Here is a 27,543-nt window from a genome sequence, read left to right as displayed (position 1 = left end):
CAGCTAATAGAAAGTAGCGTTACAAAGGTAAAGTCCTTTGTGATTAGCTGTCACAAAATGTCGAGCTCAAATCCAAGCTCAGACGTTTATAACTTCTAGATCAGCTGGTCTTGAGCAGACGTAACGAACACACTTATAGATTTAATTAGGGCTCTTAACACATGCATGTACTTCTTGAAAGAAAAAAACAAAAGTACAACTTGTCACTACTCTAATTTTTATTTTTCTCATAACAAGCAGAAACTTTAGTTATCAAACAAATTTCAAAGACGCTGGTCAACGTATTCTCAAACATCTGAACATTTTACTTTGCGACTCTCAATGATATAAAATAATATTAAGGAACAATTGTACAGTCAGTAGCAAATGAAAGTATTTGCCGATTTATCAAGAGAGTCACACATAATAACATTGTGAAATCTCTTGAAGAATTTGCATCTAATTAACTGCCACCCTAATTATCCATCCACACTGTCAAGCTCTTAAGAGATGTGTTTTAGATGCAATTTTCTGTTTCATGCAGCCACCGTTCGCAAAATATAATTTTCCCTTCCAGTTACCGACGTATTTGCTTATCAATGGTTTCACTTTATTCCTCTATTGATGTGACATATGTGATTACAGCTACATATGCAATCGAAAACAAGAGTCCTTCGAAGGGATTATCACTCTACTGGCTTACCTTTCATTTTACAGGAATTCAAGATAAGACCATTTCTTCCTTTTAACTGCGGTGTGTTGAACCATCTTTGATGTTCTTTAGCGATAACGAGAGTTTCAAATTAGGTGATGTGGTGGACATAATAAATATTGGACATCAATTCGGCATATTTTTTATTTGTGATCAGCTACACATCATAGGAAGTCTGTTAGTGCAGACCCCATTTTGATAACCATCCAATCAACAAGATTTTCAAGGCTGCCGATGCAGCTGCCCTATTGTCCATCATATCAGAATAATTTTCATTTAGGACCAACTAGAACATGTATTAAATGTGGGCAAAGTTTCACGACAGTCGTCCATGAAGTTGGTAAAAAGTAGTGATGATAAACTTATGCTAACGGACGGACGAACGACTAGTATTGTGTACGTACACGTAAATATTATATTAACTACAATAATAAACTACATAATTAATTGTTCAGTGGTTATTTTGACGTAACTCGTGTCAAATTTATAACGCCAGTGATTGTCAAAAATGCCTGAAAAATACGAAGACAAATCACATTTAATTCCGTTATAAAAATAAAATCAAAATAATGAAGGATTTCAAATAAACTTAATAACCTAAACATCGTATTTAGATATTGTATATGTCATAAAAATAATTGATTATGTTAGAGATTATAAAAAATAAAGAAAAATAAAGATTTTTTCCATTTTGTTACTACTCTAGTAAAATTACATGTATATTGGGGTCGTAAAGATTTCATTCTGACGCGGAGTGTCAGGAGTTGTAGCTTGATTCAGGAGACAAGTGACCCATACTAAATAAGTACGACAATGTGAGATAACAATCAGAACGTCTCCGACCTTTTCGGTATTATAGTCTATTAAGTAACGCTGACAACTGAGTACAGCTGAATCGATGTACTTTATTCCCATTATTCACCGCACCCATTAGTTTGGTTCTCTGATTGTATGCTCACTGTTTGCACAGGGCTAAAAATTAAGTAATAGGGCGAAAACTTTTTTCCACTAATTACCGGCTTGTCATTTTAGGCATGGTACCGGCTATATCCTATCTGTTCTATTCAGACTATTATGGTTGCCTTTCTGCAGAAACAGAAGTGGATATTCCGAAAGTGTGAAACATATTTAGTTACTGGCACAAGTTAAACAATTTAAAGCCTTTTATTCAAATTAGAACCTAATTTGTTTGGGAAACATCTTCGTCCACGTCGATCCTAAACATGTGCATCACAAATACCAATTAGGGTCGAAAAGCGGAAAATTGGTTTTTGTTTTGCAATTATAGTTTAAAGTCTTGACTGTACATTGTTTTCAACACCATACAAAATTCAAAATGGGAACAGATTTTGTACAAAGTATATACATTTATACTGATATAAATTTATATATTTAGAGTACAGCCATATAAATTCTCGAAACAGTGCCACACATCTGCTACATGTAAACCTTAATCACTCTAAAGTACACGCACAGAAACACGCACATAATAATCATTACGAAAAACAAAATTGTGTGCAATTGATTGTCGTTCACTGATAATCCACATATTACAATGTGTATTTCTGTGTACAAATATCTGCAGCACGAGCTTTCATCCAACCGATTTCTTCGACAACTTTCACTTTCTTTCACATATTTCTATCACTTTGTAATTTGCTTTGTGATTCCAGTGTGAAATATGTGTAGGGTAATTCGTTTTCAGCTTCCTTTGCTTTCCTCTCGATTGTCAGAAGGTGAGGAGGTCCCTGCGTCTCGATGAATTTTATATCATTCCGTTGGATGGTCGACATTTCGGACAGCCGCTCGTACCTATTTACGTCCACGTTTATATTTTCGTAATTGCCGCTTTTTAAGCAGTCCATTGTCATTTTTGTATCCATGCCCAATTTCTTTCCTTCGTGTACTGTGTTAGTTTTGGGAAGTTCGTATGCGTTTTCGTATTGGTTTTCCTTCGTCCACTCTGGATCTACATTGATGGCAGGATTTTCGAAACCATCGTTTTCGTATTCCTGTTTCGGATCCGGTAACGGTTCTTTGTCGCTTTGGACAGGTTTTGCACCAATTGTTCGTTGGTCCCCATGATAAGTCAAATTGGCGCTAGTCCGAATCAACTTCCTGTTATTCTGCATATTCTCCAGTGCGTACTTTGGGTCCATCTAAAGCAATATTAAAATAAAATCCACATTATCCCATAGGTTATATCAAATAACATTGTCTAATATGTCAGCTATATCGATCTTGTTGATAATATTAAACACAATATTAAAACAAAACTGAAAACCCTCATAATCCAGTTCGCATGTATTTCCAAACCCAGACTTTCTTTTCACCTTTATGCAAAATTACTTGCATTCACCTTTACCCTCTCCCTACCCCCATTCCACTCTTAACCTGCACGGTAGGAATATTGATAAGTTTAACTGGCTTCTTAATGGGACTGAAAACGTCCATCCCCTGCATAGCTGTATTGACAGTATCACAATCATTACTTCTCGATACATAAAAGTTATTAGTAGTAAGAAGTATCGATTATGGTCATTCGCTATTTTTTTAATTTGCTTTTTAGGTGTCTGAATGTTCAAATTTTACATTGCACTTGAAAATCAACTAAAATACACATTTTTGGGAGATGTTGAGGCAACTTCACTGTCATAGAAAACATAATTTTAACATGCGAATGACTCAATTACAGTTCCATTTGAAGAAGACAATTGCTGAAATTCAGCTGCGACTTCTCTAGAACTCGCCAACTCTTCCATAATATTGTAAAACATAAGGCATCTATATGTTGTGAATATAAAGGACTATTTATAGTTTGTACATTGGTGTTATTATTAACTGATGTTCAGTCTTATTAGTCCATAAACCATTACTGATTAGATAGTCCCTGCTTAAGTCAAGAAAAACTACTGGTACAATTTAACTTTATATTCTATTGAAAAAGTAGTAGGATGGTCCAACTTTTAAATCTATGAATTCCAACAACAGCATAATAGGTGATAGAATACTAGCTGTATTGAGCGATGTGTGATATATGCACTGACTACTCCTTTCATTTCGCTCTTTTTGTATTCAGTCTACAATTTGGGTGTTCAGTGATAATAAATTTGCGTTTCATTTTTTGAAAATAGTCTATACAACTACCGGATATATTTGTGTTAAACTTACAAATCTTTCGTCTATTTCCTCGTAGATAACGGAATCTCTCCGCACCGTGGCCGGGTTTGCATTACCCCCTTGAGGCAAAAGTTGCTTGACTCCTCTGGGGCTTCCATTGGAGATTCTATGAAAATACCAAAGTTTGTTTCTTTTAACTCGATGTCAATTATTTTTTAATTTTTTGTTTATAGCGTTTCTCAACAATGAATATATCTTATGCACTTTCGGATCATGTTCGGTCCATTCAGTGAATTGTCATTTGTCAGTTTCGTGGCGCAAAAAGTAGAAAACTTGATGAGGGATCTTCAGAAAGATTTTACACGCATATTCCCATTCCTACACTAGTGACGTATTTAACAAAAAACAGTAAAGTATCGAGAACACAATGAAGTCTTCATATGTGTACAGACCTCTTTTGGTATCAATTCAATAACAAACAGTATATTCAGACAAATTTTCTCACAGACTGATTGCAACATAATGATTGGTTATGCAGTGAAAAATGATCCAAATTACTAAATTTCTTAACTCTTATAACATGTTAACCTTTATTTAGAAACTCCTATAGTTCACTTATCTTTGATTTATTGTGGACATAAGATCTCACGTGAGTACTTGTATGCGTGTGACTTCGTAATCTAAAGGACCCACATTGCGACAATGCAAAGTATCAGCTCATTGGCACTGAAATAAAGCATCGAACGTTTCTTTCGTGGGTACCTAACGTGTTTAAAAAATGTGAAATATATTCTCATTGTTAAATATATTTATCGGGACAAGCAATTACCAGATGATATAATTATTATTAAAACAAACCGTTTATCATCGGTTTACTGTATGCAGCTCATGTCATGAATTAAATGTTTAGACTTGAAGACGTCCATATCACATTATGTTCAGTAAAATAACATTCTTTTATTTTATAATGTAAATATTTCTAAACCCATTTCCCCCATGTTTTCTAGCTGCCTTAGACGAGGCGCCACTCACTTACCTACGATATACTTGTCTATAACAAATAAAGGAGACAAGAAGGTGAAGAGACTGGTGCCTTCTGGTGGCCCTTCTGCACAATCCAGTCATCGCTGTCGTTTAGACCGTGAACTAAGTGTTGACCTTTCATGTAGAATAATTAACAGCAAACTGAAATAAATTCTACATGGATTACTTACTCGTCGCGTTTCTTTCGCGCCCATACAAAGAATATGGCGATGATGATGGCGATCAAGATAACTCCACCCAACACAGAGCCAGCAATAAAAGCAACGTTGTTGACTCCACTTCCTTGAACTGCACTCGCCTGCATTTTAGGAGGGATTACCTGGTTGGCAGAAGAGGTATCTGAAAATAAACAGTACATGTGTATTAGTAACATTAAACATGAGTAAGTAGACAGTACCTGATAGCCTGTATAATAGATAATATAGGGATACTGCATCTGTAAACATCATCCAACTCGGCCTAGATATCAGAGAGTACACGAACTGCTCCAGGACTTTACAATATGCTCTCTGCTCAGTAGCTGAAATGTATCTTTCTAAACATTTTTACGTCAGTCTCATTTACGTATGTTACGTCACATGCATATATCTGCAGGTGCCCGGCATGCTGAACGCGTAGTATAGTATACTTTTTTTTATTTTTTATAGAACGATATTATGTTTATCGATTGACATTACATTTATTGAATGGTTCAAAGAAACGAAAAGGCCATAACAAAATAATAAGAACGTTTCAAATACCATTTGTATAAATAGTTGATCTACATTTCGCAAGCACCGGATACCGGAAAATCTAGGAGTTTCCAAAATTTCTCAGGAAAGTCTGGATACAATAAGTTATTGTATGATAACATTTGCGAGTGTACTATGTACCTACAATTGTACCTACAATTTCGGGGAATGAAAACCTAATGTCTATTTGTTTGTATGCTTATTAAAGTTCAAGGGAAACTTGTGCAGTAAAGCCCACCCATCCATAAAAATTCAAAGAAGAGATGCAAACGAATAGTCACCGTGAAAGCATTGTTTATGTACGTGACTGTTTAAGAGCTGCATTTTGCTCTCGAATCTGTCTCGCAATATATCCCTTGTGTCCTTGTCACATTTATCCAAGACCTTCTGGATGCATTTCGTCTGCATCTTGATGTCTTCTTCCAAAGAGCTGAAAGACGGAAAAATATAAGAGTATAATAAATTATAACAGAATATAATAGAATCAAGAAGGAATGACACTTATGTATTGGAACAGAATTGAATATAGACAAAGTAGATCGTTCCCAAAGTATAAAAATTATGTCTGATTATTTATTCCTTTCAGCGATTGAAAAATTTAAGCGAAAAGGGATCTTGAAGAATATTAACCACCTGAATACATTACCACTCACCTACTTACCTATATACCTATTTACTTATATGTTCATTATGTTTCCATACGATCATCGAAAAGTTAAAAATAACATATTTTTAAACTGCCATAACCTTGAGGTTTCTGTTCAAACTGATATCATTCTAATGTTCCTGAAGTTTAGAAACTTACTTGCAGACTTGTGCCAGTTCTCCATTGTACCCTGACTGAATCACAGTCTTCAGTGTCTCGCGCAGGTCGTCGAAACACTCCAGCGCATTCTCACAGCATTTTATTTCCTTTCCTCCTGGGTTCTTACCATTAGAATCTATCCAAAAGAAATAATATTCATAGTTTTCACCCTGAAACAAGATTTGCGTTCATTTGTTAGACTGGAGGAAATATTTAACCTTTCTTTTCATTGTTTGAAATGATGTCTCACTGAAATGGTAGTAATTTAATTCACAATATATCTACTGAAGAGAGTTTCGTGTCTTGTCGGCTGTCAGAAAAAGCAGGTTGAGTCGAGTCAGAACATTTACAGGTTTTCTTTACCAAATGCTACTAATATTTGATCTATTGTAGCATCCCTTATCTATTCTCGACTATTCATTTCCCCTTTCATGTGCACAGTGCATTCCCGTAGCTCTATGTTCCTCGGGCAAATCAAATTTAAAAAGCTGTATGTGATTTCCTAGATAACATTTCGCGTGACGGTAGAGGCACGTGCTCTGCTTTCTGTCCTCATCTTCGCTAGTCAAGGTTCCGATGTGATCATATCGGAACTTTGGCTAGTGAAAATGTTCTGCCCTTTACCAAAAAAAAAAAGACATGCTAATAATGTCACGCATTAAAGACTCTCTTTCAATTTCTTATGTTACTTCCCTCTATCTATATTTATATATAAATGCGTTGACACAGTCACACTTGACTATTTAGCAACGGGTGGTGCGTGGTCATAGATAAAGTAAAAGTGGAAGTGATAGGACAGTCAGAAGAGTAATGATAGGAAAAACAGTAATAAGTAAAGGAGTGTCAGTGTAAGTTTTCATCCCTTCATACTCAGATCAATCCGGCTACCGTAGTGGCCATGAGGTATGGAACCTCAGCCAGCATAGCCCAAAGAATCACTAGGTCTTACTTGTTGCTGACTAGTTCATTAGAACGTGATTTTGGAAAGCTTCTGCTTGTGAGATACCAAGCCAGCATCCTCTGCAATTGCTGAAGGTAATTTGTTCCAAGTCCCTATTGTACATGAGAAGAAGCTTAACTTGAAATAATTTGTCGATGCTGACTTAAATTAGAACTTTTTCATGTGGTTTGCCCTAGTTTGGCTATATGCCAGGGTCAGGTATTTGTCCTCTGGTATGTCCACTAGATTGTTCGCAATCTTGTACAACATGGTCAGCTGGGCCTTGGTTTGCATGGATTCGAGTGATTTCCACAGGAGATTGTTCAAAATTGCACAGACACTGCTAGTGTTGCGATATTTATTTGTGGTGAATCTAGCAGCTCTTTCTCTGAACCATCTCTATCTTATTTATTAGATCTTTATTATGTGGGTTCCACAATGTCGAGCAAAACTCAAGACCTGGTCGAACCAGAATGAAATATGCCGCACCTTTTACTTCATTGTTGATTTGGAGGTTCGGGGGAGGAAACCAAGGTTATGTTCCCCTTTTTCACTATATTATCTATGTGCCTTTCGCAAGAGAGGTCTCTGGACAATTCAACCCTGCTGTCTAAGGATTTCGTGAGCTCATCCACTAGGGTTATTAGCTGTGCTTCACAGCTTCGTCTGGCACGGAAAACATGCTGGCAGTCTGTTCGAATGTTGTAGCGATCTAGCTGTTGCATCATGTTGCTGACTATGATGTGTTCAAGCATTCTGCAGCAGATACATGTAATGGAGACAGGTCTATAATTGCTGGCCTTGAATCATTCTCCATTTTTGAAGATAGCTGTAACGTTTGCTGTTTTCCACACATCAGGGACATAACCTGTTGAGAGGCACTTCTGGTAAATATAACTCAAGTATGGTGCACACTCTTCCGCTAGATCTTTCAGAATCCTTGCTGGAATCATGTCTGGTCCTGTGGCTTTCTGAAGGTTAATTTTCCGCAACATGCTATATACTCCTTCTTCAGTAACTTGGATGTCAGACGTTGATGGGTAACGGTCTCCATGTATGCTTGGTAGATCACTGTTATCCTCTTGTGTGAAGACTGCCTGATGTTGACGATTCGGTATGTTAGCCTTGTCGGATGCCTCTGAAAGTAGTTTCCCGTTGTCCTTGATTGGTGCCACATTATAGTTGTATCTAAGTAAGGACTTAATGTAGTTCCAAAATCTCTTCTGCTTGTTTGATTGTTGTTCTTTATTTGGATTACCAACGTATATCAAGTTTTCAATATATCTCCAGTAGGCCGGCCGTTCTAAGCGTTGTGATCTTGCTTTCGCTTCTTTGTAAAGTTTCATATCTCTTGTTTTTCCTTCTGTTTTCTGTCTTGCAAACAATTCGTTCCGTCTTCTGTGTTGGGCTCTAATGGATTTGTCTATCCAAGACTTTTTTGTTTTGTTTCCAGAAAAGATCTTAGATGGTATCCATTAACCGTGTGATGCTCTCCTTAAATATTTCCATGTGTCATTTGCAGAAAGGTTACCTGCTTCACGTATGAATGATTCTTGTGATGACTTCAGCTCATCCCGTATTTGGCCATAGCCTGCATTCTTGTATTGGAAACCTTTACGAGCTGCTTTCTTCACTTTCTTTGTCGTAGGATGGACTCTATGTAGACTGCTTCATAGCCAGCAATTCCTGGTATGACATCACACTTGTTGATTAGTGTTTTGTTGTTTGTGTAGAACAGGTCAAGCATATTTAAAGTAAATTCCGTTACACGTGTTGCTGCATCTGCAACCTGTTAAAGGAAGGAGTCCTTTATGATATTTAGTAGCTGTTGGCATTGGGCATTGTTTGTGGCTTATTGTAGTGGACACTCATTCACCCAGTCAATATCTGCCAAGTTTGAATCTCCTACTAGCCATACGCGCGCACCTCGTGGGATTCTTGTAAGGCATGAGTGAAGCTGATCTAGGTAGTTTGGGTCGGTTAAGGATGGAGGTTTATTGAAGGCATCCACGTATAGGTCTGATGCCCCTTTAACCATAATTTTGGCCCAAACTAACTCAAGTTATTATTTGCCTTAAGTTCTTCTGGCTCGCAGCTAGAATACTGGTCTTGTACTAGGACTAATACACAGCCTCAATGGGATCCCTCAGGACGATCTTTGCGGTAGGACCTAAAATTTGCAGTGAATGCTTCAGATGAATTTATGTTGCTGTCTAGCCACGATTCTTTACCAATACCATTGGTGGCTTTGGTAGAGGAGATCATATTGCTTAGCAGTCCCTTCTTTCCAGGCCCCTTTATAGATTGACAATTAATTACTAGGATTCTCATCGACAAGTCAGTGCTAATTCCAGTGGGACCATGTGTTGCAGAGGTGTTCCTCTGTTTGTGTAGAGATGAAATAGCAGTTGGGTTGTTAAAACTTTTCTCACTGTCTGCTTGGGTACTGTTACTAAGGCATTGGTAACTGTTATTGGTATCGAAGATAAATGTGTCAAATATTCCAGTGAAGAAGTTTGGCAAACCACACTGAATACGTTCTCAGCTTACATTGTGGAGGGTTTTGAGAACGGCATCTGGCAAACCCATACACTCTTGATGATACCATACTTCGCATGAATCACAGCACACACAATGTGTTGTCCATTTACAGGCTTTGTTGCAGACCCTGCAAGGAAACTTAATAGTTCTTGGACCCGGCTTTGGTTATGGTGCATATGATTCAGCTAAGAAAAGACTACATAGATAGAGGAAAACGAGTTTGTTCCCACAGTCTGGTCCTTTTGCCTTCGACGTTGTTATTTTTAGGGTGGTAATGAGGTGGGTGGAGAGCGATAATTTTGGACGATCCCGAATCAGTACTGGTTTTGTATTATTATTATTTTCATGTGCTGGAAATGTCAGGATAAATAGTTTGTGCATGATGAGGGCAAGGGTGAATAAAGATAAGTCCCACAAAAAGAAAAGAAAGCGGATGTTTACCATTTAGGGTTGCATTGTGGGATTTGCTAGTAAGTGACCCGCGTTGAGTAACAGAGAACACCTTCAATTTTAAATAGAAAATAGTTTGAGCAATGATACTATCATATTGTTTTAGGATATGCTACCAAACATCAGAGAAATGATGTTGATTTATAGGACCTGGCCTGATTTTGTGGATTTGATGAAAATAGTCGTGAGCTAAAACAGGAAATGATCTACTCCCACCAGACCTTTTGCCTTCTCCGTAAATAACTTTGTTAATATTTTATACGGGAACAAATCAAGCATGTTTTTCATTTCATACATATTTATGCAACGTTCGTGACTGTCATTTATCGGTGACATTTCCTTTAGACTGATACACTTTTATTTCGCCTCGGGTCTGATCAATTTAAAAGTCAAATAGGTAATAGGTTTAGAAAAGCACTGTAGTACATGCGCTGTCCCCTCGGGGTGTTCAGTTTATAGACAAAGCCAATGTAACGCGTAGGGGGTTGATGGGTTGGGCGGGGAGGATGCTGACTTCTTTTCTTTCCTTACGGTTGATAAGAGAAGAAAATGTAGTTTACCAAATCTCTGCTTGAGAATAAATGTTATTTATTCATTTATCCGAAAAGTACGATTCAGTTGGGGGGGGGTCGGGTTAAGGGTTTTTGTTAATGCCTAAATAGTTAACCATATCTTATGTGTGTTTTTGTGTGGGTTGGGTACGTTTCTTTTTGGGTTTGGGAGTTCACTCCGCGAATACGATGATCTGTGAACTAACGTTGGATTTTGGAAATAAAAAATTTGATTACGTTTGGATATGATTTAATTTTTGAATTTCCTCGACAAAGTAACATTTTTATCAATGCAAGTGTGATAATATAAATGAGAGAATCTAGGGTAAATGTTATTTACAGATACCCAAGACAGGATGACAGAGAGCATTCCTTTACTATGGCATAACATTCATCATAACATATACATACAAACTGACCTGTCGATATAACTAGGCAATGCATGTGGGTGACAAATAAGTAAGATGTGATCTAAAGTCAGTGATATAAAATTTGCATATTTTATATATGGTAATTATATGCTCTTGAATTGTTTACAATTATCGCATGATGTATGTATGTATGTATGTATGTATGTATGTATGTATGTATGTATATGTATGTATGTATGTATGTATGCATGTATGTATGTATGTATGTATGCATGTATGTGTGTATATATGTATGTATGTATGTATGTATGTATGTATGTATGTATGTATGTATGTATGTATGTATGTATGTGTGTGTATGTGTATGGATGCCTTATGTATGAATGTATGTATGTGTGCATGCATGTATGTATGTATGTATGTATGTATGTATTATATATCATGCACGTCTAAACACTCAAAACATGGCCAGTCCTTTGTGCTGCGGATTTCGAAATGAATTTGATAATTTAAAAATAATAGTGAATATAAATAGAAACCGGTGAATTCTAAGAAGATAGAATGGCGATTAATCTCAACATTTGTAAAGATATTAGCTTGATCTTGCTAAAGGTATTATCATGAACCGCATAAAAATATCAAGATCGACAGGAAAATCAACAGCTCACAGAGAAAAAGATGCTAGAAGAAAGAAATGATGCAAACGAATTATCAAAATTTGACGAAAGAAGGCGATAACTTGAAGAGATTAGGAGATAAAATGGAAGAAGTTAAGTCTAGGAAGAGATAAAGTGTCTGGAGAGAGAGAGAGAGAGAGAGAGTACCCAACAAATACCCTTTAATATCGTCTATTTTAACGCTATTTTAATATTAAATATAATGCACACACATATTTCTCGGATATAATCATAAATGGAAAATAATTTCGTTGGTGAACTTGTTCTATTTTTGACTAAGAAGATACGACAGCAAGCGGAATAGTCATTTAAAACACAATACTATTTACTTACCAAATATACTTAAACTCCCATCTTTTTGCTGTACTGTAACATGCGCCATCTTTTATATCCATACTTAAGTATACATTGATTTAACACCGACTACATGCTCATGTCACTTCCTACTGCCGCGGGGTGTTCAACAAGGATGTTCCCTTTTATATGAACCAATAATAATTCTCGGACATAAAACTTCGATAGCCGAGACCAAATCAAAATTAACATAAGAAGGAAGCAATGTATATTTTACTGAGCGAGAGATTCGTTTTGACTGAAATTTATAATCAGATTTAGCACCTGAAGTGGGCAATTACAGTATCAAATATATATACATACATGCATACGAATATATATATCTTGAATTTACTCGTCGCGCATATTTTGAGTGTTAACCATGATGCCTCATTGACCACGAAAAAGGGTAAATTTGTAATGCATGCATATATATTGAGGTTACGTTTTGGAAGGAACAAGATAAAGGGAAGAGTCCCTCGAAAGGACTGATGCTCAGCTGACTGAAAAGAATTTTCAGGAATTCAAGATAAAAGACGATTTCTTCCTATTTACTGATGAAGGTTGAATTCATCTTTGATATTCTTCAGTGATAAAACGTTTTTGTTTTTGTTGTTGTGGTTGGTTTTCTTCAAATTAGCTACTATGGTGAACATATTGGATGAAGGATTGACACCATATTTATTTGGGACAAACAGAGCATATATATGTCTTCTGGTGGAAACTCCATGTTCATGGGAATTTTCGTTTTGGAACGATAAAAACAGTTCAAGATGGATCCCTTATGGCTATAATCGATGTAAATTTTTCACCATTTCTAATTAGTACTAAACATATATGATACGAAGTCTACTAGTGAAATCACAACGATAAACCATATAGGAGAAGCATTGATAACACTCATACCGTCGGATCGGTACCATTTCGATTTATGGCTAATTAGTCATCTTAAGAATTGTTTCAGTGAAACCCCCATGCTGATATGTCTATTATTTCAAGAGAAACAGCCCTAAAAAGATTCTGAAAAAATGGTTACTGTGGAAGGTGTATTAAATGAAATCATTAAGATCAACAAGATATCAGAAATTGTAGTGATAATTGTTTGCTTTTTCAAGACGGTTACTATGGAGACCATATAATAATAATAATAATAATAATGAGGACTTTGTATAGCGCCTAATCTTTAGAAGCTCTAAGCGCTTTACAACATTAGACAACACCTATAAGATAAAAACATATAATGATATGATTACAAAAAGCAAATACCATGAAATTAGAAAACATTAAAAAACATGCTGATAAATATTTAAGGTAGGAAATATTATTAGGTCTTTAAGTTTGTTCTTGCAGTAGAAATAAGTGCGTTTTGAAAGCCCTCTTGAATGTGATCACTGTGTCTTTGTGTCTAAGTTCAGTGGGCAATTCATTCCACGTTGCTGGGCCCTGGTATGTAAAAGAACGCTGCCCATATGACTGTTTTCATAGTGGGAATAATGAGTATACGACTGTCAGAAGAGGAGAGTAAGTATCTTGCTGGTGTGTACACATGGGTGAGGTCGGATAGGTATATTGGATATCAGATCGACAACATTTTCATTTTGGACCAACTATGCATAACATTATAAATTTTTATAACAAACCAGTAAATATATAGCCTAAAAGTTTGTGTCTGTTTCCTCTACCTGCTAATTTCCCATGTAGCTGCCACTCAAAAAGAACAGCTAGAATAGTTTTGGGGAGAACATTACTACAACACTGGGTTGAAATGTCGATATGTCAGCTACGCACGGATGCCTATACCACCGACTCTGTTACATATCATTTTTGATGGTATATATCTTTATGTGTGTGTTTACTTCCAGTTTTGTCTGCATACGGACATAACGGGGCGTATCAAAGGTAATGCTATTAGCACATTTCAGGATACTTTCCTTTATCGCCTGCAAAAAATATACGTTTTCGTTTTCTTTATTTTCCACCAATCACCCATTATCAATAAAATTCATAAATAACCTTCCGATCATAAAATGAATATTTAATTTAGACTTTTGATTAGATGACCCAACGGATGTATCAAGTTATGCTGGTTTGAAAAACACTCATTTTGCTGATGAATCCAGGCAATAATATACATTTTTCACAATTATGATCATTTGAGTCCTACCTGTTTATTGGTTACTATAGCAACAATAAGTAAAGGCTCGTCTAATTTCATGTTCATTCCTGTTGCTTAGCAACGATACGACCAATATCATTTGTTAGAGCCTAGACTTTTGTTGTGCATTTGGTGTTTTAAACGGTTCAATTTGTGTAAAATATAAACAAACATAGGCAGAGTCAAAATACTGATTCTTCTCTGAGGTATTTAGCAAATAAGACACGGTACCTGTAATTTGAAAAGGGGACAAAAATGCAGTTTCATATCTGAACTTAAATTTCAATAAGTTACAATTTCATCCTTAAATACCAGCCTTTTTCTTGATTCTTGATACACTGTCTAAGTTGTGTGTAAGTTTGTTTAGATGTCGCAGAGATGAAAAGCATTATATATGTATATTGTTTGCAATTAAATAAAAACTATGTACTTTCGTGTACGTATATGAGAACGAAACCGGTAAAATGGCAGAATCAAAATGGGGACAAACATGCAGGTGGGAAAATCGTCCTTGTATACCACTAGAAATAAAATACAAATTTTCTAATAAAAATAAACACAAAGGGTCGAAACGTTTACAAATTGTTGAAAACAAAGGCTCCATTTTTCTATTGGTGTATTTATAATACCGATATCCAATTTTCCAAGCATAATGTATTCAGTGCTTTTGTTTCGTTTTCAATGCACGATAAAGAACGGCATTTAAAACATCTTATCTACAATCTTGAAAGTCCAGTTGCTTATACATATATCAATTGCAGATACAGATAAAACGGACAAAAAGCAAAGAACAAATGAATGGAAAGAACGGTTAATTAAACAATCTAGAAACATCACAAAAGCACACAAGAAAAATATTTTCCTGCAAAAAGGCGCATTTGAGGCGCGTGGGTGATCAGTCATAGGCAAGAAATATTGACATGCAAAGATATGAAAAATACAACAACGGATATAAATACATTTAAAGAGTGGTATATATTTTTTTAATACACTTAGGATGATACACTAGAAACACAAATGCGCGAGATTACATACATGGTGCTTTCAGAGAAATCTTCAACGAGTGGACAACTGCAATATACAATTTAAGGAGGAAAAGGATTTGCTGGTAAAGGAAAACACTGAATGCTTTTGTTTCAATCTGTTTATTTGCGTATGTCCTTTAAATATCTGTGGTCCGTTCCTCATACATTTCAGCATCTGATTTCACGATCGTATTTTTGCATTGAACATTTGCAGAATTTACATAACCCAGTAATTATCTCCCTTTTTGCAGTTAATAGTCTCTTCACTGAAGCTGGAAGCTCCCGCTTTGAATGTATCACTGGTATCGATATATTAAATATCTGCTTCTCTTTTAATCAAATGTCTCATCTGTGTCCATTTACATATTTTATCTCTATTTCACAGCGTGGTTTGATTGGCTGTCTTTTGTAAAACAGTGGGTTTAAACGGTTATTTGCATCCGATCTCTTCAACACGTGACACCCACCTGTCGCCTTGTTTTGTCCACCCTGATGTAAATCAATTTTTTGAAGTCTTTTCTCCATCCTGGAATGCTATAGTTCTGAGTTTACAGCATTGTTTTGATGACACCTTGCCTTGAGGTTTAAAATGTCTTACCAACTGGTTTTACATATCAGTGTGTTTTGTTTTGAATTTTAAGACTGTATTATTGTCCAAGATGCATTGTAATTCATTTATTTCAATGGTTGTTAGTCGTATTTTGTTTTATGTGTATGGCAATAACTTCAAGTAAAACTCTACTTTATCCCATTTGAGTACCATCTCCAAAATCATCAAGATTTACAATATCATCGACTGAACATTCAGTATGTAAAATATAACCAGCGTTGCTAACATCAATATCTTTTTATAAAGGATTTTTGGATTGAACAGTCGTAATCATCTTCGCCAGCATCAGCTCTTGATCTAGCGATAAGGGCTGTGCATCAGCGTACGCATTTGCCGTTATTTAAATGGTGACAGTTTTAATCTATGATAAATCGACAGAACAAAACTAAAATCCATTTCTTTGGAAAACGTTTGTCCTCTTATATTTGGATATGTGAACTGTTTAAGTGTTTCTGTAAACTTTTCATCACTTAAATTTGTAGGTACCTGTTATGTAAACCGTCCCATTAATCTCATGCTATGGCCAGACTTGATTGTCCCTGAAACGTTTATTTCTTTTCCTCCTTTCATAAATCAACTGCGAACTCATTGCCAAATTAAATATAGTTTAATTGTTGCCCAGAAAGTCTTACATCAGTTATCGGGATCGTTTTATGCTATCAGTTAACAGTAGTAAATATTTAGATATAAAAAGTTCAAGTTAAATTCGATATCTGCTCTATACTTTCCTGTTAGCTGGTAAAGGTCCATTACATTGTTTTCTTTTTTTCTTTTTGATTTATTTTCCCTTACATATGTGTTTATTAAATTAAAAGAGTGCTGATCTACCTCTGTGACTACCATAGAGTTTTTTTATGAAATAGTTTTGAAATGCATAATAAATCACTTAATACCATAAGGGTTTCTGGAGTCTATTAGTTTTGTATCTCATACGTCTTAATTAGATTCTAGCCGAAAATGTATCAAAATATTTGATAATATTTTCTCACTTTTTGAGTGTTAGTGCATGAATGAATCAAGTCCAATAGCATGTTATTGTTTTATAAGCAGACTAGTATGCTTGTAACAAATGTGTGTCTACGTTGGATGTTCAGAGAGAACAAATATATCAATAAGGGGGTTTCACGGTTAGTATCTTTCCTTGAAAACACCAGAGGGCACCTCGGTGTAACTCGCTTCCGGATAGTTTAACCAATTAAGATGGCAGAAGCAGATCAAGAAAATATGACAGTATTTGTGTGAAATGACATCAATAAGTAAACGTAATTTTGTTATCAGTGCAATGATAAACAATACGAGCAAAATAAATAAATTAACTTACTGTTTTTAATTAATTAATTTAACGTATTTTGACATTCTGATTTACAATCTATTCATTCGTTATGGGAAGATGTTTATTCTGAACAGGTGCTTGATTTGGATAGGTATATGCTATGAGCAGATGACCCATTGGGCATTCCCAAAGCTACAAAGATATAATGAATTCTAAACAAATAAATACATTAGTTTAGATTATGTAACTATTCAGCGATAAAATATTGCATTAAAAAACATCGCCTTATTTTCTAGAAGCAACAAACAATTGAAGCTGAAATTGCATACATTGCTCGTTATATCATTATAGGGGAATAAAATTCACCTTGTATATCGAAAAACACTCTGTAGCGAATATGGTTTGCAATGTACACAATTCAATGTATACTCTTTTGTGAGATACATTCTCAGTTTGTGTATATTGACTTATCGGACGTAAATAGAAAATACCTGTCCGTGCGGTCTAATATAATTGATGACTTAACATTCCTGAATAAATAGGTAATAAAATATACACTCTATGACTGATTATACAAGACACTGATGAATAAATCAACTAATGATAAGAAATAATGAATGATGAAGCTCGAATATGCAAAGGATATATAAATACAGGTCAACGCCAAGGCGAGATGCGGCATTGATACAGATAACTTAAGCTTACTTCTACACAATACTAAAAGATACGGTTCATTTTGTTAATAAAAAACGACAATTAGCTCATAATTTGATATACTCGCATATTAAAATGAAACATTCTGCTATAAGTCTTAAAAATCCTTTGGAATTCGACTATCGAGTATGATTCTATCTTTCAGGTGCAATTTGTCCAATGAATTCCAGATCGTAAGAGGATGAATCATCATCACTGTTATTGATTTACACAATACAAGTAAATCTAGCTTCTAATGCACAAACTGAGAAGCAGCTGAAAAGCTGGAAACGGGTATGCAGTTATATCTGATGTTGTTTTGTTCTATTTCATTCCATCGTTTTCCGACCGTTCCGGCGGCCTAGTGGTTAGAGAGTCGGATGGAAGAGGTCTAGGGTTCGAACCCAGGCCGAGTTATACCAAAGACTTATACAAATGGTACAAACAGCTGCCTCGCTAGGCTCTCAGCATTAAGAGGTTAGTGCTAGGACTGGTTGGCCTGGTGTCAGGATATTGTGGGTGGGACATCGTGCTACATGTCTGAGGCATGATGCCCCAGTGCTAGATATCACTATAAACTTCCACACAGCAGACATCGTAGCGATATAACTGAAAAAGTGTTAAAACTACCTTAAAAATCCAGATCGCACACATACACACACACACTCACCTCCCCCCACCCCCCCACCCCCCATCGTTTCCCAATATTAACAATGTTGCATTCATTTCAGCATTTGTATCGAAAACTGGTATGTTCAAGTCTGACCTGTCTAGGTATTTTTAAAATGACTTTTTCCAAATTATTTGAATGTTTTCTTGTTCATACGCGAGTGGGTTGGTGTAAAATATTATCCTTGCTAAAATCTCGAAACATTTTCTGCTTTATTCAGAATCAGTACCACTCTGAACGTATTATGTATAGAGTAACGGTTACCGTCGTTCTTCAAACACTTATTCTCTTTGCAGAAATTTAATATAATCTTTGATTTAAAGTTTTTAAATGAATACTTCAAGAGCTATTCAGAAATTGTTTTCCCTCAGAAAAACAATCTAAGTTAAACATACTATTCACATGATTTTGTGTCTCTTCTGATGGAAACTATTAAAAAATATCTTGCAAAAGTTGTAAACCACTGTCATAAAAGGGATGGGGTGGTAGAATAGAGGTGAATAGATGAGATGACATAAATGAATTAGGATGATATTCAGCACCTTGTTCATCACTCATGGGTAAACATACGGGAGAAAAGAATTAGCATATGCAACTGTACACAGCCCACCAATAATACACTCGAGTACGGCATGGGCTCTTGCTGCCCTAGTGACTCCATAAGATGATTTCAATCTGACCTAACATCTGGCTCAAAAAGTGCATTATAGCAAATCGAGAAACAAGAAAATCATCAAAATAACAACCAAGAGAAGCGAGTCTCGTTTTCGAAACCTCCACGTTACTAAACCTAAGCAGCAATGCAGGAGATTATGGCAGAGCCCCGTGTCTGTCGTCCCGCAACATTTGCGAATTCATAATTCCCCTTTTAATAAAATCACCGGTCCAAATTGGATCAAACTTAGCAAGAATGTTTCTTAGGACATGTGACCGAGTGGTCTAAGGCGCTCGCCTCTACAGATCGCTCATACATGTTACTATTGTCCGCGTGAGTTCGAGCCTCGACTAGACGAACGTGGGTATGTCAGAAAGTTTGTCAGTAGCTTCCCGTGGGTTGGTGGTTCTTCCCCGGGGTGTTAATATTTTCTTTCTCAACCAAATACACCGGCCACATTTAAAGCCTATCATACTCTACCAAATTTGTGATCGTATTGGCTCCTGTAGTAATGACGAGACGTTCTCTTCAGCCAGGTGAAAATCCTCTTTTCAACTTATTCTCCAGAACGATGGAGCTAATTGCAGTCAAGCAGGGTATGAATCTTAGGATATACTCAAATAAACCTGTTTTATGGGACACACCCACCCACCTTCGCAACGGTATGGGCTTCCATAACAACCAGGTGGACAATCTATTTTTAATGTTTCCTCCTGAGCGGCTGAGCCAGATGCAATTGAACATTGTAGGAATGTTTATTACGACATATTTTCAACTTTTTTCCAGGACGGCTCAGCCTCCTTTATTCAAACGTGCTAGGATTTTTTGTTGGGACATGCTATGTTGTGTTTGAGCTGGCTTCCCTAGCAATGGTGTGGCATACATTGTAGATATCTTACATCAAGTATAACGATATATATATATATATATATATATATATATATATATATATATATATATATATATATATATATATATATATATATATATATATATATATATATATATATATATATATATGTGTGTGTGTGTGTGTGTGTGTGTGTGTGTGTGTGTGTGTGATAAAATGACTTTCTCTCCAAAACTGTCTAATCAAAATAGATCAGGTGAGATCAATAGAATATGAGCATAAACACCTACCACATTTATGCAATTGTATGTGCGTCCGTCGAAGGGAGACGGGGAAAGAGGACAGTTGTTTCTCCCCCGATTGTTACAAAATTCATTGTGCAGTATTGACCAGGTCGTTTTTACACTGGCTCTGGCTTTGCACCCCTGAAAAATGACTTTGCCTCCCACCCACCTACCACGGAAACATTCATGCGGACTCTAATATGCAAATGATGCCAATACATCATTAGTCAAGCTGAAGTTACTTAAAGAAGAAACACAGATGGTTTTTTTTACTGAAAAAGAAATGACAAAGGAACCACTAAAAAAAACCACCAAAGAAACAAACAACCCAAAACTAAAAAAAAAAAAACGTAAAATACCACCAATCTCTACCGAATAGCTAGACGTTTTCCTGACTTGAATATATTTCTTTCCAAGGCCTCTTATACCAAATGTATTCCAGGTAAGAATTATTGGGCCCACTTATAGCATAGTTTTTTGTTTCTGTATGCAACATGCGACTGAATTCTTTATCGTAACGTTAATTCAATACACGATTCACAATCTGCAAAAGTTACGATGGAAAGAAACGTTGTTTATGTTTGGCTGTATTTCCGAATAAACATTTATACCTCAAAGAAGTCTCCACTAAGTAGAAATCGTCAACGTGTGCCTCATCTCGCGCTCTCGTTCTAATGATACTCATTGTGTGTGTGTGTGTGTGTGTGTGTTCGTGTGTATGTGACTTGTATTTTTAACGTAGCTTTAACAGTTTTTCAGTCATATCGCACGATGTCTGCAGTGTGGCAGTTTATAGTGATGTCTAGCAATGGGGCATCATGCTGCAGATACTGTTCCAATGCGCAATCTAATCACGAGTAATGCATTTGAATAGAACACTGTATATCAATTTATTCTACGTGACGTAAGTGCTGGGCGTGGTTTACGGACAAACCTTCTCTGATCAGCGACGTTGTTGTTGTAAGGTTTAAAGCCATTTTTGACATTTTTCAGCACAATACAGGCTATACATGGCGGCTAGTATAAATGGTAGAGGAAGAACTCGAGAAAACCCCGGAAAGAACCACCAACCCGCGAGAAGCTACTGGCAAGCTTTTTCACGTACCCACACTGGCCGAACCCGAGACTCGAACCCACGCAGACAGAGGTGAGATGGCAGTGATCCGTAACGGTAAGCGCTTTAGATCACTCGGTCACTCGGGATCACTGATCAGCGACGTTCCTTCGCGTACTATTATGATGATACCCTTTCAGCTGGCGAAAGTTGCCCTGAACAAATTTTGTCACTTGTGCATCTTTTTTAGATTACAAATAAGAAAGATATCACCCTAAGCATGTGCAAAAACGTATTTGAACAGAGTTTTTTTTCTTACTTTTTGTTTTGGCGGAAGTGGGGGTGGAGATGCAACATGAAATGCCAAGTTGGGGTATTGATAATTGATACATATCTTTATACAACAGGCTTGATGCCCGTATCAGCCAGGGGAAAATATTTGGTTTATTCATTTCTTTTTCTTCTTCTTGCCTCACAAGAGTCAAATTTCGCTATCAAAGAATTTCTCAAAATAAATCTGAGAAAATCTTCTGAATACATTTAAACATGTTATTGGTATTATATATTTAGTTTTAAAACAAAAATAGCGTGCTAGATTAATTTCCTCCGCTATCAAAGGCAAAGGTCTAAAAGGATAAAAACAGAGTCAATCACCTATTCGAATGAGTCAGATAGCGGTATTTGATTGGTTGAATGCCAGTGATAACGTCAATGTGAAATTATCAATGTAGTTTACTATTTCTTTTGAATGTGATAGTGGACAGACCTTTGCACTTGCACCTGACTTGTAATTGTAGTGATAGGCAGGTATAGCCTGGCAAATGTGCAAGAAAAAACCAGTTGGATTGGAAATCCAGTTTTTACGCCTTCGTTCGCTGAAAAGAAAACTAAATCCAGTCCTAAGCGTGAAAATAAGGAAAGTAATTCTGAAAAATAGAATATTGTGGTATGGAAGACAATACTTAAACCTGAAAAGACCATGATCAGATTATAAAGACGTTGATACTGCTTTTATTATTATTATTATTATTATTAGTAGTAGTAGTAGTAGTAAAAGTAGTAGTAGTAGCAGCAGCAGTAGTACTAGTAGCAGCAGTTGTAGTAGTATAAACCTGAATCATTAACTTTTAGCGGTAGTAATATTTCTCCTTTTGCAGAAGCAAAATAAAACTGATCTTGGATTTTGGTAATATCCAAGCATCTGACACCAATATTACTGTGCCCGCTCTTCTTTACTCGGTAGCAAATAGATGGAGTACATGTTAGCGTTAAACTTGAAATATAAGCACTTTAATCAATGCTCCGACAGGATTCATCTTATTTTGAATCCAATTTTCCTTGTATTTTAAGGTACTTAATATATTTCGTAGCAAAAGCACCATGTTATAATATTAAGATTTAAGCATCAACATGTGGTCTTTAAAAGAATGTTTTACATCCGGTCACCATTAATCTCTGAAAGTTATCAGGTCCAACTCATACTTGCCCTTTTTATGATCTCTCTCTCTCTCTCTCTCTCTCTCTCTCTCTCTCTCTCTCACACACACACACACACACACACTTTCTCTCTACACGTATTGAAGCTAATCTAAAAATGATCTGATTATCTGATTCCGGCCACATTATCGGCTATCAAATCTGTTGTTACAGCTGCCAGTTCTTTTTATATCTGATAGCATCTTGTCCCACCCAGTCGCACTGGCCTGACACCAGGCCGACCAGTCCTAAAACTAACCTCTTAATGCTGAGCGTCAAGCGATGCAGCTGCTAGTACCATTTTTATACTATTTTGGTATGACTGTCGAGCTTAGAACCCGCTACTTAACGTATCCGAGGCAGACGCTCTAACCACTTCGGCCACCGGAAAGGTCAAATAATTAACCAGTCTTAGCATGTGGTCTGTAATGTTCTGATTTATACGACTTACTGTATTGGTATTATACTTTACTGTCACACGACCATACAAAGGTAATATTATTAAAACACTTCCTTCTAATTCCATAAATCATTACTAGACATAGACAATCTTCTCCCAGTGATAACAACTATTTGTAATAGTAAACACTAGCATTTAAAGAAGACTAAATACATTTTCTAACATTTTTTATATATAGAATATGACAAGTTTAATGTAACTAAGACTGCATTTTCATATCATTTCTGAGTACGATATGCCTTGAAACATGTGACGCTGGTCTGTAATTCTCTTACACCAAAATACATATGCAAACTTTGTTTATAAAAGGAATTATTAAAAATAACAAAATGGTTCAGAAAATACTAAACATATGTGTACATGTATTTATTTGGAATAATACTGCAACAGTGACTGCTTTCTTGTTTGGAACCTAAATAGAAGGAAACAGATTTCAAAACCAAGATATTTTTGTACTAAATTTCTTAAAAATTAACATATACATCATATAGTGCAATCTAATGAAATTTTACAGCACCATTTAATGCGAAAAGGGCCATAAAAAATATCGATTGAGCTTTTGTTTCCGTGAAATCTGTGAACCATTATGTCGAAAGTTTATTCGCCTAATTCTGACAGATCGACACGAGAACAGCACTGTCATTTGTCATCGTAATCATTATCATGTCATGTTTTATACTTGTCCTCGCACATGCTGGTGAGGTACACCTGACAGATTACGCGTACATAATGTGCTATACATGTCGTCGCACATGTTGGTGAGGCACACCAGAAAGGTCATGGTAACGCACCGGTTTTCATTATCATTTTTAGAGCAAATATGCCCATTAGTTCAAGGGATAAGAAAAATAACTTTGACTAATTATTTAAGAACGATTAATTTGCAAGATCAAATACATGCAAACTTTTCTTCCAAATGTTGAGGATAAAGGGCACAATGAACATAACACTGATAAACACATTATAACATGTATAATCGATTTATAAGTATTTAAAGATATTGATCGAGTATATATAGTATAGTATAAAAAAAAATCCTTTAAAATTTGTGAAAAAGGAATCAAAAGTAACTACTTCAATCTATTAAATTCTGAAGACGATGTAAACGGTATAAGACGATGTGAACGAAATCAGTTGAACTCTTCGACTAAACCTGTCTGTTAGACAGCGATCTAATGTGATAAGACTTGCCAAAATTGTTTATGTACCCATATTTACCAACGTTTATTAAACTTCAAATTCCAATGCCGCTATTATAAGCAAAAGGTCGTGTATATCAAATCATCAGAATAATAATGAATCTTGAAAGATAAAGGTCATACATATTATTGGGTACTTTTAAAGGTAGATAATATTGATGATTCGTCACATGATGAACTATTTCATTTCTTCCTCGAACCGAGAAACGCGGCTATTTTCACGTCTCCTTTCTGCATACAATCACAGTTAGAGAACGTTTATCGGATCCTCTCTGATGAACAGAAGTTTGAAGAGTATAAGTGTTATTTAATGAGTACGTTTTGAAAACTACGTATGTTTGGACGAAATCGATAATCAGGATCACATAGATCCGAACAAACGAAATTTTTCTGTGCTGGATTATAGAGAATTATCTGACGGCACACACATTTTGTGCTACCTCATAATATCCTATTTTGTATCTAGCAACACTGAAACTAATGCTACCAAACCAATATACTGTTTTCGTCTTGTTTATAAAACTATGGATTTAAAATACTTACCATGGCAGAATGTCTCTGCCAAAGGTAGTTCTTTGCCCAGATCGGAAGCCATTTGCTGGCCTAAGTCTTTGAATTTCCTTTGCACGTGAAGCCTTGCAGATACTACATTGTCAGGAACGTCTGGGTTAGTGTCTTGAAACGTTCTAGTAGTTTTGGCATATGCGTCATTCGTAGCACCACCTGACAATGACCCCATGATACCTAAAGGCACATTGGACTTTTCAAAGGTCTTTGGTATCATTCCTTCTGTCTCGGGATGAAAACTTCTTGTCGTAGCTAAGGAGTTAAGGTCCAATTTCTGTTCCTTTGAAACGTGACTTTGTCCAGCAACTATTTCTAAAGTTGAAGAGACAAACGACTGATGGATTGTAACACCGGTAAACGATATTTCCTGGCCGGCAGTGGTTGGGGCAGTCGTGTTTTCTCTGTTTGGGACCATTTCTTTTGCTCTAGTTACATCAGAAAAAGAAAGGCTTTGCAAATTTGTCACATCATGTGGGTTGCCATGATTATTAAAATCTGACGTAACATTTTCTTCAGAGTACAAGTGATTACCTACATGTAGCTGTTGTTGTCCATCATCAACCTCCAGGGACGCGCTATTTGTTGTTTCATTGTTAAAATTTACATTTACAGTACCACTTAAACCTCCAATAGAACCAGTAACAGCAGGATATGAAGTCCGAATAGGTGGGTTGGAAATCGTGTGTTGGTTGTCATTTTTACTTGTCGGTATTTTGGTATTATTGCTGCTTTTTGTAGTACTAATGCCACTGAAAGTTAACGGCTTGTTTGGGTGAAATGAAATCGGAGGGACCACGTTTGGAAGCTGAGGCTTTCGTTGCGTCCTGGGTCCTGAATTTCGTTGAGCGCCCCAGCGACCAGTGCGCGGTAACTCGTTTGCAGAAGACTTGATAAACGGCTTTGGAAGGACCAACGGGTCTAGTGGCACTGAAACATCGTGTATAGTCTGAAATACCTCAGAGGAAGTGATCTGTTTCCTACTGGAATGGTCAGCTAACTCACCATCATCATAATCTCCGGTTTCTCCTCCTTCCTTATGCTCTTCATCATCATCGTCATCGCCGTTATCGTGTTCATCAGAATCAGAGTCGTCTTCAGATTTGTCTTTCAACTTGTTAAATGTCTTCATTTCCACTGACGTTATTTTTATTTACCAACGCCAAAATGTATAAAGTATAATCGGTCCAGCATTTGACAGTGCTTGGCGCCCAAGACACGAAATATCAACACATCTAACTTCAATTACTATAAGAAGTTCATTAAAGTCAAATTAAATTCACGTTTTTTTTTTTAAATAAATTAATACATTCCGTATGTTGATAATAGTTCCACATCGAAAGATAACTTATGAAAGTCAAGTTGAACAAGCCAGTTCTTTAATATCTGCTGTTTTGTCGCTTAGAGGATCGATCTGCCTCGAACAAAACCAAAGTCCTGACACAAAATGATGGATGAATCCGCAACATGGTCTATTTAGCTTGCTATAATTCCCAGGCCGACGCGTGTGAAAGGGGTTCATGGGTCGTCTGACGTGTCTGTTAAGCTTTCCTTCCAGCTCTATTAGCATTTCTTTGCGCAGATTATGTTCCAGTTTCTAGAGTGCAATAAATTATACGAAATGGCCGTTTAAAAGGAAACCTGGAGGATTTAATTTGTTTATAAAATACTTACTAAGGAGAATAAAAACTAAGAGACAGTGCGGAGAGTTGCAGTCTTGGCAATTTCTCTACATTGTAACCTTGTAAGTTACAAAATTGCGATTAAAAAAAATATATTTTTATGCATTATGTTTTAAGTTTGCTAATTTAAACAATCTAGCTGACGAAAGACTAAAGAGGTGCAGGAAGGTTACTCTCAAGGTTTATAGACTCAATTGATGTGAGACCTACCCTTCCAAATTAAAGACTATTTAGAATCCATACGCGTAATTTGATATTCCTTATGTTACTTTTATCACCCATATATGGCAAGCTAAATTAATGTTTGTCCGCTAAAAGCCCGATATGTGCAAAAATGTATCGGATATTTATAAGATATTTAATCAAATATGTCAGATTTAAGAATTAACTCTGTTGAAGAGATATATATTATAGCTGCAAAAGATATACTTTAATAAAAATCACAATGGGATAATAATAATAATAATAATAATAATATTATTATTATTATTATCATTATTATTATTATTGCTGCGGTTGTTACTGCTGCAGCTGCAGCTGCTGTTGCTGTTGTTGATAGTGTTGTTGTTGATGATGTTTTAGTGTCATATGATACTACTAATTGGCCTAGTTAATCGTTTGTCTACCATGAGGCTTTCA

The 27,543-nt window shown here is 36.1% G+C and overlaps 1 protein-coding gene across 1 annotated transcript; it reads right to left on the bottom strand.

The window, feature by feature from the left end:
• Positions 1–200: 200 nt before the first annotated feature.
• Positions 201–26,720, bottom strand: LOC149773537 (uncharacterized). The gene is made up of 6 exons (XM_089946405.1): positions 25,202–26,720; positions 6,392–6,527; positions 5,868–6,016; positions 5,026–5,194; positions 3,863–3,977; positions 201–2,850 (listed from the first exon to the last, which is right to left on the bottom strand). The coding sequence occupies exons 1-6, from the start codon at positions 26,352–26,354 to the stop codon at positions 2,323–2,325; spliced, it is 2,250 nt and encodes a 749-aa protein (XP_089802531.1). The 5' UTR covers positions 26,355–26,720; the 3' UTR covers positions 201–2,322.
• Positions 26,721–27,543: the final 823 nt, after the last annotated feature.

Source organism: Sinohyriopsis cumingii, unplaced genomic scaffold, assembly GCF_028554795.1.
Source record: "Sinohyriopsis cumingii isolate HCF-2022 unplaced genomic scaffold, ASM2855479v2 utg000646l, whole genome shotgun sequence".
Taxonomy (NCBI): Eukaryota; Metazoa; Mollusca; class Bivalvia; order Unionida; family Unionidae; genus Sinohyriopsis; species Sinohyriopsis cumingii.
The sequence above is the reverse complement of the archived record's forward strand: the minus strand, read 5'-3'. Positions and strand labels throughout refer to the sequence as shown.

What these genes read in the sequence shown, in the direction of transcription:
- LOC149773537 (XM_089946405.1), bottom strand. Translation starts at nt 26,354, where the DNA reads ATGAAGACATTTAACAAGTTGAAAGACAAATCTGAAGACGACTCTGAT. An exon ending in GAACTGGCACAAGTCTGCAA is followed by an intron (nt 6,017 to 6,391) that starts GTAAGTTTCTAA and finishes TCCGTCTTTCAG; the next exon opens with CTCTTTGGAAGAAGACATCA. An exon ending in AGGAAATAGACGAAAGATTT is followed by an intron (nt 2,851 to 3,862) that starts GTAAGTTTAACA and finishes ATATTGCTTTAG; the next exon opens with ATGGACCCAAAGTACGCACT.